Below are 17,012 nucleotides of genomic sequence, written 5' to 3' on the forward strand. Positions count from 1 at the left end.
GCTCATCTGCCACTCTGCCTTTTTGGCAGCGTTTCGAAACATTCCATTATCTGGGGCTTTACCTTGGGTTGCATGCAAGAAGGGTGGATTCGTGCCTCCTTCGCTCTTTCCCTGGTGCAGATGCAAAGCGAGAGATCAGAAAGTCAAGGCCGCATCTGGACATGGGTGTGAAAACGCATTACCGCCATGGCGGCAGCAAGCAGTGTGAGAGCACAAGGGAATGGTGTCTGTGCACACCCACGTTGCTAGGGGTGGCCACCACTGCTGTATCTCACCCTCTTTTTTTTCATTGTGAATGTGAAAAAGCACAAGCGAACTGGCAAATGGGCGGGGAGCCTCCCCCCCCCCCTCCACACATCCATAGCTTGTCCTTTCTCCTTCTCCACTGATCTGGGCTGTAATGCGACAGCTCAGCTCAACAGGGGAGAGGGATAAAAAAGTGGGCAGGGAAATGGTACACAGCACTGAGCTGCCCTATGCCATTTTGAAAAGAGAATTTAGCTCTTGCCTCCCCCTCACACCCATAGTGGCTGTAGGTGCACTATCTAGACAGTGGCTTAAGGTTGCCAACCTCCAGGTGGGGAATGAAGAGCTCCTGGGCTGCGATCACACACACTAAATAGTGCACTTTTGATCCTCTTTCAGTGCACTTTCCAACTGGATTTTACTGTGTGAGCTGACAAAATCCAGCTGCAAAGCGCATTGGAAGTGGATTGAAAGTACATGACTTAGTGTGTGTGATCGCGGCCCCAGTGTTACAGTTGAACTCCAGACAACTGCATTCAGTTCCCCAGGAGAAAATGGCTGCTTTGAAGGGTGGACTCTGTGCCATGGCATTATAACCTGCTGATGTCCCTCATCTGCTCACACCCTGCCCTCCCCAGTCTCCACCCTAAAATATCCAGGTATTTCCCAACCCAGAGCTGGCAGCCTTGCCTACTGGTGACTACTGCCCCCCCCCCCCCCAGTTTCCCCCTCTAAACTGGAAATAAAGCAAGTTCTCCTTCCTTCCCAGATTAAAGGGGGAAACCCCAGGAACACCATGAGCAGTGATCACAATGAGCAGAGATTTTTGTGGACGTTCATGTTTAATCTGAGGGATTCCTGCTTTCCATGCAAGAAAGCATTCTCCCTGTGGAAGCAGCCATGATAGCTTTTGATAGGCCAGTGGAAAGACTGTTGGACTGTGAGAGTCTGGGTTCAAGCCCCATCTTCCCTCCCCCAGGACTGGGCAGCCAAAGATTTGGTTGTGTCCCATCTGCGCATGGGCATTTATCACACTTTGGCTCTGTCCTTCCCTTGACTAGGGTTGCCAAGTCCAATTCAGTGGTGGACACCATTTTGGGAACTCCTGATGTACATTCTGCTGCTGACTTCTTGACAATCAGCAGCTGGAGCATCTGTATGCAAATGAATACTGCTATCGCAATATCAGTGTCAGAACAACTAAAAATGTTCAGCAAATTGATTGCTTTATAACCAATTCCTTTGTCATAAAGTGTTATAATAAGCACTGAGTACATTGTTCTGTCCCCATGGAAAAGCAGAAACTGGTATTGGGGCTAGAACTGAGCACGGTGAACATTTCAAGTTTTTACTTCTTTGGGCAGCAGGTTTCTAGTCCTCAGGGCTGCAAGTATAAGCTTTGAAAATTTATGCGCATTGCAAAGTGAAATGCCGGAAACTTGCTTAGGCTTTCCAAAGCATAGGAATTTGGCACCCACCTCAAATAGGAAAAATTAGGATGGGCGTCTCTATAGATGTGCTTACTTTGCATGCTTTATACTGGTTACAGAATCCATCTTTTTCTTTGTGCTGTTTTTTTAAGGGTAGACAATGCTATTCTGCAACAGTGAATTAAATTATACCCTGAGGTCTTGCTTGCTCCCACATAGTTCATTGTGGGGCCCAAAGCAATTGAAAACCATCTGGTTTCATGCTGGCGAGACGAAGCAGCTCATAATTCCCTTCTAAAGTATAGAGTGTCATGTTGCAAACCTTGGGCGTCCCACGAGGTTGGCAGGAGGGGAGGGAGACGCGGAGAGCTTTCGGATTACATGTCCGACGTGATAGCTGCATTCCTTTGGTTTACCAACAAACTGCGGTTACAGGGTAGCTCCCGTGTGGACTTGCTGTGTTGACGTCTTTGGTTCTGGTGGGAGAAATCTCTCTCTCTTTTTTTGCAATTTACATTGAAGAGGCAGGCCGAAACAAACGGATATCTCCGTCAAAACCTTTCCGGATTGGACAGCGCAGAACCGTTTTTGGACCCCGCAAAGTCCTGGATGTCTGCCTGCAAACCCTGCAGTCATTTTGTCTCTACCCCCTGCCCCCCCCCCCCCTTTGGGCTCATTCTTCCCATTCCGATGTCTCCCACCAGCTCAGCGAGGGCCTGCTTCCAGAGAAAACAGGAAAGGAAGGTCTCCGTGGTTACCAAGCAACCTTCCAACATCCCTCGCTCTTTCTTTCCATCTTTCAGGAACTTGTACTGAGATGAATGCAGAGAAATGACTGTTCCATTGGATAGTGTTGTAATGTTGATTTGTGTGTTTTTGGTTTTCTTATGTTGGCCGAGTGGTATTATTTTAGCACCTATTGAGCTGTAAGATGCATTAAGTCCTTTCTGCGGAGATAAATTGCCAATGGGAACTTTGCACTGATGAGAATGGGGAGAAATGAGAGCATAAAGCCACCTTTTGTGCAACATAGGTTTTCAGTGGGAGAAGTATGGAATTCACTGACATAGGAGGTGGTGGCAGCTGGAAGCATAGACAGCTTCAAGAGGGGAGTAGATAAACATGGAGCAGAAGTCCATCAGTGGCTATTAGTCATAGTGTATTGATGGAACTCTCTGGGGCAGTGATGCTCTATTATTCTTGATGCTTGGGGTGGGGGGAAGAGTGGGAGGGCTTCTTGTGTCCTGGCCCCACTGATAGACCTCCTGATGGCACCTGGGTTTTTTGGCCACTGTGTGACACAGAGTGTTGGACTGGATGGGCCATTGGCCTGATCCAACATAGCTTCTCTTATGTTCTTATGTAAGCCAACCTTTGAAACACAAACTGTGCACAAAACCCAAGATTTGGAGGATTCCAAGCTCTTCTCCAGTGTTTGAAATTTTTGCAATTTTGAATATGGGCACGTCTGTCTAGTACACTTTATCCAACCCTGGCCTCCAGTTAGTTCGGGTCAGTGTCTGTGGATCTACATTCCCCATTTAAATATTCACAACAACCCTGTGAAGTAGGCTGCATTAAGGCTGAGTGTGTAATCGGCCCAAGATTACCTAGCAGACTTCATGGCAGAATGGTGATTTGCACCCAGAACCTCCCAGATCCTAGTCCAGTATTCTTTCACTATTCCAAGGGTCCCCAACCTTTTTGAGCCTGAGGGTACCTTTGGAATTCTGACACACTGTGTCAGGCACAGTCACAAAATGGCTGCTGCTGCAGGAGCCATGAAACAACTGCCACAACTGCCACAACTTCCCTTTAGCCACACAGTGAAAGATCCTTGCGCTGTTGTGGATAGGGTGGCCAGATCTGACTCAAGAAATGTCTGGGGACTTTGGAGATGGAGCCAGGGGACTTCGGGGGTGGAGCCAGGAGCAAGGATGTGACAAGTAAGGTTAATAATAATAATAATAATAATAATAATAATAATAATAATAATAATAATAATAATAATAATATTTTATTTTTATATCCCGCCCTCCCCGCCAGGCGGGCTCAGGGCGGCTAACAGACATGGGAGTCCCATGATTCACATTAAACAGTATAACAGACATGGGAGTCCCATGATTCACATAAAACATAACGGTTTAAATATCAATTACAAATAAATTAATTAAAATAGATAAAACATATAAAAATAGGTGCTAAAATGATGTAATCCTGATGTACATAAGATGGCTAAGCGCCTGTTCGTTAGTTAATCAGGTTCTGTCTCAAATGCCAACTGAAAAAGAAATGTTTTGCAAGCCCTGCGGAATTGGTTCAGGTCCCGCAGGGCTCGCACCATCTCTGGAAGGTCGTTCCACCAACGGGGGGCTATCACCGAGAAGGCCTGCTCCCTAGTGGCCTTCAACCTAACTTCTCTTGGCCCAGGGATTGTTAATAAATTCTGGGAACCAGACCTCAGTGCTCTCCGGGGTACATATGGGGAGAGGCGGTCTGGCAACCTAATTTAAAGGGGCTGCAGGCCTTTTAAATACCTTCCCTCCATTTGGAAATAATGAAGGATAGGGGCACCTTCTTCTGGGGCTCATATAATTGGACTCCCTGGTCCAATCTTTTTGAAACCTGGGGGTTCTTTTGAACAGAGGCGATGCTAAAAATTTGGTGCCTTTACCTCAAAAAATCAGCCCCCCCCCCGAGCCCCAGATACCCACAGATCAATTCTCCATTATACCCTATCGGTCTCCATAGAGTTTAATGGAGTGTCCAGCAGAAATTTTGCCCCTCCCCCCCGCTTTCTGATGACCCTGAAGTGGGGCGAGGGCCTCCAAACTGGGGGATCCCTGGCCCCCAACTGGGGAATGGCAACCTGGTGGCCCAAGCAATGTTTTTTTTAAAATGTGCACTGCCAATCAAATCTTAAATGTCAAGCCTTGCTGGGGAAAAGCCCTGCCTGGGCTGGAGGAGCTGGAAGCAAGTTCAGAAAATGAAAAACGTGACCCCAGAGAGAACGATAACATACATTTGTAGAAAACTGAAAGAGCTAGTGACATACGATAGACAAAAGACACCTAAATATAGACGGGATTATTGGTGGCTGTGGTTGATGATGAGGAGTCTGCAACTAGGGTTGCCAGGTCTGTGTTGGAAAATACCTGGAGACTTTGCGGGTGGATCTGGGAGAGGGCGGGGTTTGGGGAGGGGAGGGGCCTCAGCAGGATACGATGCCACAAAGTCCACCCTTCAAAGCAGCCATTTTCTCTAGGGGAGCTGATCTCTGCCAGCTGGAGACCAGTTGTAGAAGCAGGAGATCTCCAGGCCCCACCTGGAGGCTGGCAACTGTACGCATAACCTATAACATAAAAGTTGAAAAGACAATTACAACAATGCGAGATTGTATCCTTGAATACAATGCAAGATTGTGTACCTTGTTATGAATACTTGTAGAAAAGGCTATATATTGTATTTTGATTTTATGGTGGTGGTAATATGTTTTGTAGAGAGCCCCATGACGCAGAGTGGTAAAGCTGCAGTACTGCAGTCAAACTCTCTGCTCACAACCTGAGTTCGATCCTGGCGGAAGCTGGGTTCAGGTAGCTGGCTCAAGGTTGACTCAGCTTTCCATCCTTCCAAGGTTGGTAAAATGAGTACCCAGCTTGCTGGGGGGAAAGTGTAGATGACTGGGGAAGGCAATGGCAAAACACCCCGTAAAAAGTCTGCTGTAAAAACGTTGTGAAAGCAACGTCACCCCAGAGTCAGAAACGACTGGTGCTTGCACAGGGGAGTCCCTTTACCTTTTTAAAATATATTTTGTAAATGAAGAATTGCATGTAAATGTAGTTGTAATTATGAAAAAGGATATGGCTTATGTATATTGTATGATTTACTGGAGTTCTGAGTTCTTTGTTTTGTTTTTTTGCTGTTGTAAATGTTTAACAGTATGTAGGATGGTAGTTTAAACAACTGTAGCATACCAGCTCTCAGATGTCATCTAAGATGTCACCCTTCCCCCTTTTCAATGTCAACGCTTCACCAGCAGTGAACTTCAGGGTCTTGAGGCCTTCTTGTTAAAAATACTGTTTCTAGTTTAACAGTCTCCTTGGAATCCTGAAGCTGTCATTTCTCTGGGCCAGTTGGGCCAGGAGGAGGGCTAGTCTGGCAGTCCCACCATCTTTTAAAACCTCACCTCCTCTTTTTGTGTAACGTAGATCAAGGTAGAGTAAGAGTGAACAGCCATGACTTGGATGGTCCAGGCTAATCCAGCCTCATCAGATCTTGGAAGATAAGGTGGGTTGGCTCTGGTTAGTACCTGAGTGGGAGGCCAGGCATCAAGGAATCCCAGGGTTGCTACACAGAGGCAGGCAAGGTCTCTTACCTTGAAAACCCTATGGCAGGGAGAGGGGGCAAACCTGCTTAATGTAAGAGCCACACAGAATAAACATCGGATGTTTGAGAGCTGTATGAGAGAGGAGGAAGGAAGGAAGGAAGGAAGGAAGGAAGGAAGGAAGGAAGGAAGGAAGGAAGGAAGGAAGGAAGGAAGGAAGGAAGGAAGGAAGGAAGGAAGGAAGGAAGGAAGGAAGATATATGTGGAGGGATAAGAGGTGGAAAGAAAGCAACGGATGACACTAAATTGTTCAGGGTGGTGAGAACCAGAGAGGATTGTGAGGAACTCCAAAGGGACCTGTTGAGGCTGGGTGAGTGGGCGTCAATGTGGCAGATGCAGTTCAGTGTGGCCAAGTGCAAAATAATCCACATTGGGGCCAAGAATCCCAGCTACAAATACAAATTGATGGGGTGTGAACTGGCAGAGACTGACCAAGAGAGAGATCTTGGGGTCAAGACAGTCAAGAAAACGTCAAGACAGTGTGCGTTTGCAATAAAAAAGGCCAACGCCATGCTGGGAATTATTAGGAAGGGAATTGAAAACAAATCAGCCAGTATCATAATGCCCCTGTATAAATCGATGGTGCGGTCTCATTTGGAGTACTGTGTGCAGTTCTGGTCGCCGCACCTCAAAAAGGATATTATAGCATTGGAGAAAGTCCAGAGAAGGGCAACTAGAATGAGTAAAGGGTTGGAACACTTTCCCTATGAAGAAAGGTTGAAATGCTTGGGACTCTTTAGCTTGGAGAAACGTCGACTGAGGGGTGACATGATAGAGGTTTACAAGATAATGCATGGGATGGAGAAAGTAGAGAAAGAGGTACTTTTCTCCCTTTCTCACAATACAAGAACTCATGGGCATTCAATGAAATTGCTGAGCAGACAGGTTAAAACAGATAAAAGGAAGTACTTCTTCACCCAAAGGGTGATTAACATGTGGAATTCACTGTCACAGGTGGTGGCGGCCACATGGCCAACTTCAAGAGGGGTTTAGATAAAAATATGGAGCAGAGGTCCATCAGTGGCTATTAGCCACAGTGTGTGTGTGTGTGTGTATATATAATTTTTTTGGCCACTGTGTGACACAGAGTGTTGGACTGGATGGGCCATTGGCCTGATCCAACATGGCTTCTCTTATGTTCTTAACTTTAAATGCATTCTCCAGGCTTCTGACAAATGCCTTCTCCAAGCTGGCCAATGGGGCAGTGGGGGCTTAATATGTGCAAAAGAGCCACATGTGGCTCCCAAGCCACAGTTCGGGCACCCCTGTCCTATAGAGTCTCCATAAGTTGCCTGTGAGTTGATGACACTTTACAAATGCAGAGCAGGGAAGATAGAGGAAAGGATATAAGCAAGATGGCCTGCAGTGAATATCCTTGGAACTAGCTGTTCAGGTGTTCTCCAGTCAGCTGTTAGGTTGGACTTGTGCAGTGAAGTGGGTATCGTACAGGCAGGAGATTCTGTTTAGTTGCCCAGGGAAGCACAGATGAAGCCTAGGCTTCTATTAATTACACCTTGCCCAGCCAATCAGAAGTCCCATACTGCCCACCAATCACAAGGACTGACCTTGCTCCCTTTGGTACCCCAGAAGGGGATCTGGCTCCTGAGCACCACTGTCCTTGGGAACTGACTAGTTCTTCAGACCAACTACAGATTTGCATGCACTGAATTTGAACATCTGTTAAGTGTTTTATGCTGAGTCAGACTATGGTGAGCCCAAGATTGTCTAGTCTGTCTGGCAGCAGTGCTCCAAGGTTTCAGGTCTTGCTCAACGCCTACAAGCAAAGATCCTTATCTGGAGATGCCGGGGATTGAGCCTGAGACCATTTGCATGCAGGTGCCATGCCACTGAGCCCCACAGTCCCTTCTCTTGGTGTAAGCGAGGGCGTGCTTCTTTCTTCTCCCTGGTCTCTAATCAAAACATTTTTTGTAGCACAGTAAAAAAGCAAAACAAAAACCCAACAACGTCCACTTGTCACATGCAACAGGTTGGAGCCAGCCAACGATGGAATCTTGCTCTGATGCAGGGAATCGTCCTTTGGTGTGTTGTGTATGTGGACTAATGTTGTGTGTTAAGAGTGGTGTTCCTGCCTGGCTCATTGAAGCCTTGAGGACTGAGCTTGGGGACTCAGGAATAATGGGCGGTAGGATCCAAATCCCTGCTGCCCCGCTCCAATCACGGGCCCCCCTGCTGGTTTGAATGATCCAATGGCGTCCATGCACGGGAACCCTGATGTGTATACAGTTGGCCCCGTTGGCCCAGTTCTTCAGTCTTAAGAGTTCAACCACTACCATGCTGTACTTAATAAAAGAGCTTCGATCACTGCAACCTCATCTCTCCATGCATCAAACCCACTATATTATAGGTGGGAGGAGCTTTCCACGGGAGTAAAACGTCTTGCTCTACCATGAGGAGAATGGAGCCTTTCGGACCCAGTCCTGTGTTTTATTTATTGTTGGTTTCAGGCCTTCCACCTTCCTATGAAAGCAAGTGGTACGTGCCATTAAGAAGTTCGTAAAACAAAACAGTGGGTCGTCTGTCCTTTGGGCAACAGTTTCTCCGTCGCGTTTAGTTCAAACTCTAGCCTGGCTGTGCCTTAGCTTTCCCAGTTTGATTTCCACATTAAAAAAAAAAAAGGAGAGGCTTTTTTTCTGTCAGGAAGGAGCCACCAAGACCAGAGGGCACTGGGAAACAGGACGTGCTACAGGAATACGTCTGTGCCAAGGCCTTTAAACTATGCCTGCCTCTTCCTTTCTTTCTGGAAAGATCCCTCCAGCCAAGCACCCTCCATTTCATGCTCCATAAAACTGAGCCTGTAGACACCTTTGGAATCCTGACACAGCAGGCTGTGGGAGCTACAGAATGACTGCTGGAAAATGGCTGCGACAGGAGGCAGGGCCAGCTACAAAATGGTCACCCCAGCTTGCCTTCAGTCACAAAGTGATGATCCATACATTATGGTGGCAGCTGCTGCCGAAGGACACCGCTTTTTAAAAACACTTGGTGGGCACCATGCTGCTACTTCAGGGATTCTTGCTGTAGTTTGTGTTCCGAGTGTGTGTGTGTGAATTTTTCATCCTGCTTCAAACTCCAGCAGGAACTCATCATTTTCTCATGCTTTTCTTCCTCAACAGCCGAAGCTGGGCCGAAGAGATGGTCTGGCCACGAATGCCAACACTCCCCCTGTGGAGTCCTTCCCCTGGGTGGGGCCAAAGACGGTGGTGCTGCGCAAGAACTTGCAGGGGGGTTATGGCTTCACCCTCCGGCATTTCATCGTATACCCCCCAGAGTCAGCGGTTCATTCCAACGTGAAGGTAATGTGTTTTTTCCCTTGGATTTGGGGGGAATGGGCTGGAGTTCTTTCCACAGCTGTGTATTTTGTAAAGTTTTGTAAACCTGATGCTGTTGTGCTTGTACTGGGGATGCTTGTGCATTGTAGCCTTCGGTGTGAGGGAAATGTCTGAAGCTCTTGCTACATGAGAGTAACCCAATTCTGGGGAGGTGCCTTGGCTCAGCTGTAGAGTGTCTGCTCAGGATGCAGAATGTCTCACGTTCAATCCGTAGTATCTCCAGTTAAAGGATCAGCTAGTAGGTGATGTGAAAGGCCTCCACCTAAGATGCTGAAGAGCCACAACTAGTCTGACGGAAACTGGGGTTCCCCCACTTTTTTTGAGCCTGTGGGACTCATTTGGAATTCTGACAGAGCGTGGTGGGTACAGCAACCAGAAGAGGCAAAGCCAGCCACAAAATGATTGCCTCATAGAATAATAGAATCAACGAGCTGGAAGGTGCCATACAGGTCATCTAGTCCAACCCCCCTCTCAATGCAGGATCAGCCTAGATCAGGGGTGGCCAAACTTCAGCTTGGGAGCCACATGTGGCTCTTTCACACATATTGTGGGGCTCTGAAAGCCCCCGCTGCCCCGTTGGCCAGCTTGGAGAAGGCATTTGTCTCTTTAAATTGCTTCTCCAAGCCAAGCCTGCAGGTGGCTTGGAGAGTGCATGTAAAATTAAAGATACTTTCTTTCCACCTCTCCCTCCCTCCCCTTATTTGCCTGCCCTCTTTCCTGTCTTGTGGCTCTCAAGCATCTGGTGTTCATGTCTTGCAGCTCTCTAACATTTTTCCTATGTGACTCTTACATTAGGCAAGTTTGGCCTAGAGCATCCCTGACTAGTGTTTGTCCAGCTGCTGCTTAAAGACTGCCAGTGAGGGGGAGCTCACCACCTCCCTCAGTAGCGGATTCCACTGCTCTTACTGAACAACTCTTACTGTAAAAACTTTTTCCTAATATCCCGCCGGTACACTTTCCCGCCCTTAATTTAAACCCATTTTTACGAGTCCTCTCTTCTGCTGCCAAGAGCTCCCTGCCTCCTCTAAGTGACGGCCCTTCAAAGACTTCAAGAGAGCGATCATGTCCCCCCTCAACTTCCTCTTCTCCAGACAGAACCTCCCCAGGTTTCTCAGCGTTTCCTCTTAGAGCTCAGTCTCCAGGCCCCCGATCATCCTTGTTGCTTCAGTCACACAGTGCAGAGCCTTGTGCTGCGGGGGCAGCTGCTGCCAAAGCAATGTTTACAAAAATCTGCACAGCCAATCAGATCTTCAGTAGCCAGTCAGAACTTCTTTGATAGGCAAAAACCCTACCTGGCCCCTTGCACTTCCTAAAAAACACTTGATGGGTACCAGAAAAAGTGTCCGTGGTGCCCATGGGTTGCCACCTTGGGGACCCCATCCTCACCTTGCTGGACCACTGGTCTCATTTGATATAAGGCAGCTTCATGTATTAAGAACATAAGAGAAGCCATGTTGGATCAGGCCAATGGCCCATCCAGTCCAACACTCTGTGTCACACAGTGGCCAAAAAACCCAGGTGCCATCAGGAGGTCCATCAGTGGGGCCAGGACACTAGAAGTCCTCACACTGTTGTCCCTCCCAAACACCAAATATTCATATGACTTCTTGCAATTTTGTGCTATGGATTTGCTGGTACATGATACCCCCCAGTTCATGAGGTAAGGACTTTGTTTTCTCTGGCATGTCTTTGTTAGTGGGTATGATTAGAATGAAGTTTGAGTCCAATGATACCTTTAAGACCAACAAAGTCTAATTCCAGCCATAAGCTTTCGTGGGCGTGCACACTCCATCAGATGGCTATAGTAGTTTTGTGCTGTGTTTTTAGGACTTTTCATTTGACCCCACTTTGACCTTCATAAATATGCTGAGCTTTTTGATTTTTTTATAACCTTGTGCCACTGGCTGCAGATTCCACAGGCTTGTTACAAAAGGCTCCAAGCAGACTTGGTAACCAGTTTTATAGCTTGTTTTGATTTATTGCCCGTCAACCTTCAGGGTGTCTTTTTCCCCTCCCTTTTGAAATGGAGAACTTTCATTGACTTCTCCGTGTTTCTCCCAGAACCTGCCCCTGTCCCCAGCTCATGAATATTTCTAATCTTAGCGGCAATATCTGAGAGAACATTGTTCTCTTCTTGGGGCAGGATTCTGGACTCATATCAGTGAACTACTGGCGTTTGGTTCTGGCTGAGGATGGTCTGACATGCATTTGAAGTTCCCCTTCAAGCCAGTTTGGTGTAGTGGTTAAGTGTGTGGATTGTTATCTGGGAGAACCGGGTTTGATTCCCCACTCCTCCACTTGCAGCTGCTGGAATGGCCTTAGGTCAGCCATAGCTCTGGCAGAGGTTGTCCTTGAAAGGGCAGCTGCTGTGAGAGTCCCTTTGGCAAATGCAATTTTGGGCTGTATCAAGCATCTCCAAAAAAGGGTCCAGGCAAATAGGTGTGAAAAACCTCAGCTTGAGACCCGGGAGAGCCGCTGCCAGTCTGAGAAGACAATACTGACTTTGATGGACCAAAGGTCTGATTCAGTATAAGGCAGCTTCATATGTTCATTTGTTCAAATATAGTGTCCAGATTAAGTGAAGTGATGGTATTGCTTTACTCTGCTCTGGTAAGACCTCACCTGGAGTATTGTGTTCAGTTTTGGTCACCACATTTTAAGAAGGATATAGACAAGCTGGAAAGGGTCCAGATCTCTGACAACTCCCAGGCAGGACACTGTCTCTGTCTCTCCTCTTCCCTATCAAGTATGTTAGTTCCAGTGTTGCCTCTAAACTGAGTTAGCGTGAGCTAGCTCGCAAATTTTTAGCCTCCAGCTCACACATTTTCGTCTTAGCTCAGAAAGGATGACCCCAGAGCACAATAATTTAAGCAGTAGCTCACAACTTTAATGGCAGTAGCTCACAACTTTAATACAGTTTGGCCACCCCTGATCTAAGCAGTAGGTGAATCCTTATTGCTTAATGTTTTGCATCCCTAACTATAACTGTGGGGGGGGGGGGGGAGTGGGCTTATGTACTGAATTATCTGTCCTGAAAAATAAAATAAAACCTCCTACACATTTCATCATCAGCCTTTATTGGCATAAAAGAAATCAGTTATACAGAGTAAGAGGATTACCAAGTTATACAGAATAAAAATGACCCATAAAATACAAAAGATACAGTTAACATTTAGAAACATGGGAACCAATTATGGAACATATTAAAACTATGGTTACACATTTCAAGCTAGAACTCTTAAGGATGCTAGCCTCCAAGTGGGAGTTGGGGATTCCCTATAAAACCTAGATTACAGAAATCAGTTCCCCTGGGGACGATGGATATTTTGGTGTGTGGACTCTATGGCGTTGTACCTCACTGAGGTCTCTTCCTCAGATCTATCCCCTTCCCCAGATCTACCCCCCCCCCCAAATCTCCAAGGGTTTCCTAAACTTGATTTGACCACCCTACACCCCCCATCCCCTACCAATGGCCAAGGGGGACTTGGTGACCCCAACTCTCCTCCCCAAAACCCTATTTGCAATCTGAAGAGGCAGCAATTAGGCACAGGGAGACAAACCCAGCAAGAACTAAACCACCAACCATTTTGCCTCCAGAAGCAAAGAACCCAGTTCTCATTTACATGGAGATATAACCTGACAATTAAAGGGGGGCCGGGGAGAGAATTAGAGATGTTGTGCTAGAGCAGGGGTGGCCAAACTTGCTTAAGATTCATATAGAGTGAATGTCAGATGTGGAAGGAAGGAAGGAAGGAAGGAAGGAAGGAAGGAAGGAAGGAAGGAAGGAAGGAAGGAAGGAAGGAAGGAAGGAAGGAAGGAAGGAAAATGGATGGGTGGAGGGAGGCAGATATTGAAAGAAAGCAACTTTAGCTTTAAATGCATTCCCTGTGTATGCCCAGAGCGTCTTGTGTGAAATCTGGGTTTGCCAATGCTGGCATTATAGTTAATTATCTGTGCACAAGATGGGCACCAGAGCACATTAATTTCTCTTAGTGAAACTTGGTAGCAGAGCTGGTAATACCTTTGAATGACAACATTAGTGAGAATCTGAGAGCAAATATGGTGTTGTGATTAAGTAGGATCTGGGAGACTTGGGTTCGAATCCCTGCTCTGCCATGGAAGCTTGCTGGGGCCTGGTCACGTACACGCCACCTAAATTATCTCACAGGGTGAATGATTGGATGAAATTGAGGAGGGGAAAATGTTGTGAGCCACTCTGGGAGTGGGGAGAAAAGTGGGGTACAGCTGAAGTATATAAATACATGAAATTGGTACCCTTTATGGAACTCTGCAGCAGTTTAGAACAGGTGCTACTTTACCATCTCACTGAGAACTAGGTCTGGAATTCAGCCACCATGGGGGTTAGGGTCAGGGCTTTTTTGTAGCAGGAACTCCTTTGCATATTAGGCCACACTCCACTGATGTAGCCAATCCCCCTGGAGCTTACAATAGGTCCTGTACTAAGAGCCCTGTAAGCTCCAGGAGGATTGATTATATCAGTGGGGTGTGGCCTAATGTGCAAAGGAGTTCCTGCTTCAAAAAAAGCCCTGGTTAGAGTTGCCATGTCCCAGTGAGGGATCCCCCAGTTTCAGGGGCTCCTCTCTGCAATGGATCGGCTGGCCAGCGGGGGAAACCCCTCTCGTAAACTGGGATGTAGCTTCGTGATGTCCCCAGTGCATTCATGTCACCTGAAAGTGACATCATCGCCTTGAGGATGTCACGTGGGGGAGGCTCTGGTGTTTAACCATAGAGTTTAACCATAGTTTGTCCAAAAACTAGAGTGTCCTGTGCAACATCCCCAATGTGATGATGTCACTTCCGAGTGACCTCATCACGCCAGGAACATCATGTCATGTCCTTGCCTACCTGCAGAACATCCCCCCTTCAATTTTCCCTGCTGGATGGGTGAAGGGACTTCATTACACTAAGTGAATCCAGGTGGGCAGCCATGTTGGTCTGAAGCAGTAGAACAGAGCAGGAGTCAAGTTAAAACATTACAACAGACTCTTATTTATGCACTTTACACCCAGGATACTTAATGACATAGACATCAATCTGCTATTCTGACTTATATTGCCTTTGTTGTTGTTTCAGCCCAGTCAACACTAACAGTCGCCAGACCCCAACTTGTGATTCTTTTAATCTGCTAAAGAACATGTCCATGATTTTGCATAGTGACTCACTGCTCACTTTCTCTATTTAGGACTGCTTGCCATTCCGTACTATTGTCTGATGAATTGTGCTTCTAGCACACAAAAGCTTACATCCTGAATAAAACTTTGTTGGTCTTAAAGGTGTAACTTGACTCCTGCTTTGTTCTACTAAGTGAATCCATTATATTTCAGCAGTTGTTATTCAGTCGCACAGTCGAGTCTGACTCGTTGCGACCCCATGGACCAAGTCCCTCCTGCCTTCCACCATCCTCTGAAGTCTGCTCAAATTTGTGTTAGTTACTTCAGTAACTCTGTCCAGCCATCTCATCTTTTGCCATCCCCTTCTTCTTTTGCCTTCTGTCTTTCCCAGCATCAGGGTCTTCTCCAGGGAGTGCTCCCTTCTCATTGGGTGGCCAAAGTCTTCAGCTTCAGCATCTGACCCTCCAGGGAACAGTCAGGGTTGATTTCCCTTAGGACTGACTGATTTGGTCTTCTTGCAGTCCAAGGGACTCACAAGAGTCTTCTCCAGCACCACATCTCAAAAGCATCTATTCTTCTGCGCTCGGCCTTCCTTATGGTCCAACTCTCACAGCCATACATTCCGACTGGGAATACCATCGCTTTGACTATCTCAGTAGTAGGTTTCTTCAGAGTAGCCCTTCTCACTCTTGTGTTGCTGTAGGGCTGCCCCCCACCCCCATTTCAGGAAGCCAGACTTCTCTCTCGCTCACCCCTCCATGCCCCAGGCTCAGCCCCAACAACTAAGAGCTATTTGCTGACATCCCATTCCATTCAGATGAAGCGTCTGGCCTAGAAGCGCTGTCTCGGCCAGAAAGCGAGGGAGAGAGAGCTTTCCGGCCCACACAGACCAAAGTCCTACCTCCCCCCCCCTTCCCCACACCCCGTTTTGCTTTTGTCGTTTCAGAAGGGGAAAGTGAATCCTTTGCCAGATGAGTTCAAAGGCAAGGGAGTAGAGGAGGGGAGGGGTAGAGAGGGGATGGGGGGTGTCAAAACTGTTCCGTGGCTGTCCCTTTTTTCTGCAGCATCAGCTTCATCTGGACAAAAGGGCGACTGTTGTGTTCTGTGGTCTGGACAAAAGGTTGTGTGTGTTCCACTCTTCCCCTCCCTCAGTTTAGGCAGAGATGTCCAAGGGTTGGCTCTCGTTGGCTGCTAACTGTAGGTTCATTTCTCTTCTTCCCAACTTCTCTTCCGTGTCTTTCTCCAGCTTTCAAATGCTTGTGAAAAGTTGGTGTGTGTGTGTTGGCCTGGACTGTTTGTGTAACATTTTCATTTGTATGCAGAGAGCTGTAAACAGACCAGGCCCTTAGCCAAACAGGGGCCTGCGGGGCCTGGCCCCCTTACAGGAGGGTTTTCTGTGGGGCCCTCACCCCCATTCCAGAGCCACCCCTCTCTCTCTTGCACAATTTAAATCAGGGGTGTCGAACTCATTTGGGGGCTGGATCTGACATAAATGAGACCTTGTTGGACTGGGCCACGTGTGTACCTATTTAAGACTAGCTAGCAGAGATATGCACTTTTAAAACCACACAGACAAACGTAACTAAAGATTTTTTTTAACCAAAATAAAATATGCTTAAAACATTAGTACTTGTTGGTCTTTCATTGTATGTCTCCCATGGGATCCAGGGAACTGGGCAAAGGAAGCTCAGGGGATGAGGAGGGGGAGGAGCCTCAACCAACAGGTTTTGCTCTGTAGCTCCTGTGCAATTGAGCAAGCCTTGTAAAGCAAGCTGAGATGCAAAAGGAAGTAAGAGAGAGGGAGAAGGAAGCAGACAAGAGCCAGTTGCTCGGGAGCCTGATAGAAGCCCTCTGAGGGCCAGATTTGGCCCCCGGGCCTCATGTTTGACACCCCTGATTTAAATCATGCAGGAGTGGTGATGGGAATAGCTGCTGGCCTCTCCTGCTATTTAAAGGGCCCACCAATCAGCCGGCTGGTTTGAATTGCACAGGAGGGAGGGGGGGGGGGGGCTTGGTCTCTCTAGTTTCCTGCTCTCACCCCCACTGCCCCCTCCCTTGTGGCCCCCCGTGGTTTTCTTCCCCCACATCCCCTAGCTATGGGGCTGAGCAGACAGGATCAAGGTCAGAGTCCCAAAAGACAGGTTTGAAGTGATGAGCCATGAGAGTAGGAGAAGAAAGGCAGCAGCAGACCAGAATAGGGAGGTACAGGGCATTTGGAGGTAGGGTTGCCAAGTCCAATTCAAGAAATATCTGGGGACTTTGCGGGAGGAGCCAGGAGACATTGGGGTGGAGCCAGGAGCAAGGTGTTGACAAGCACAATTGAACTCCAAAGGGAGTTCTGGCCATCACATTTAAAGGGACTGTGCGCCTTCTAAATGCTTTCCCTCTATTGGAAATAATGAAGGATAGGGGCACCTTCTTTGGGGGCTCATAGAATTGGACCCCCTGGCCCAATCCTTTTGAAACTTGG

At 47.4% G+C, this 17,012-nt stretch overlaps 1 protein-coding gene across 3 annotated transcripts in view; it reads left to right on the forward strand.

Moving 5' to 3' along the window:
• ARHGAP23 (Rho GTPase activating protein 23) overlaps window positions 1–17,012 on the forward strand; it is a 260,033-nt gene that overhangs the window by 118,824 nt on the left and 124,197 nt on the right. For all 3 annotated transcript variants that reach the window (XM_060256177.1, XM_060256176.1, XM_060256174.1), the window contains exon 2: window positions 9,195–9,374. In XM_060256177.1, the coding sequence (XP_060112160.1) occupies window positions 9,195–9,374 (180 nt within the window). The remainder of the gene's footprint in view (window positions 1–9,194; window positions 9,375–17,012) is intronic.

This window comes from Heteronotia binoei, chromosome 15 (genome assembly GCF_032191835.1).
Source record: "Heteronotia binoei isolate CCM8104 ecotype False Entrance Well chromosome 15, APGP_CSIRO_Hbin_v1, whole genome shotgun sequence".
In the NCBI taxonomy this organism is placed as follows: domain Eukaryota; kingdom Metazoa; phylum Chordata; class Lepidosauria; order Squamata; family Gekkonidae; genus Heteronotia; species Heteronotia binoei.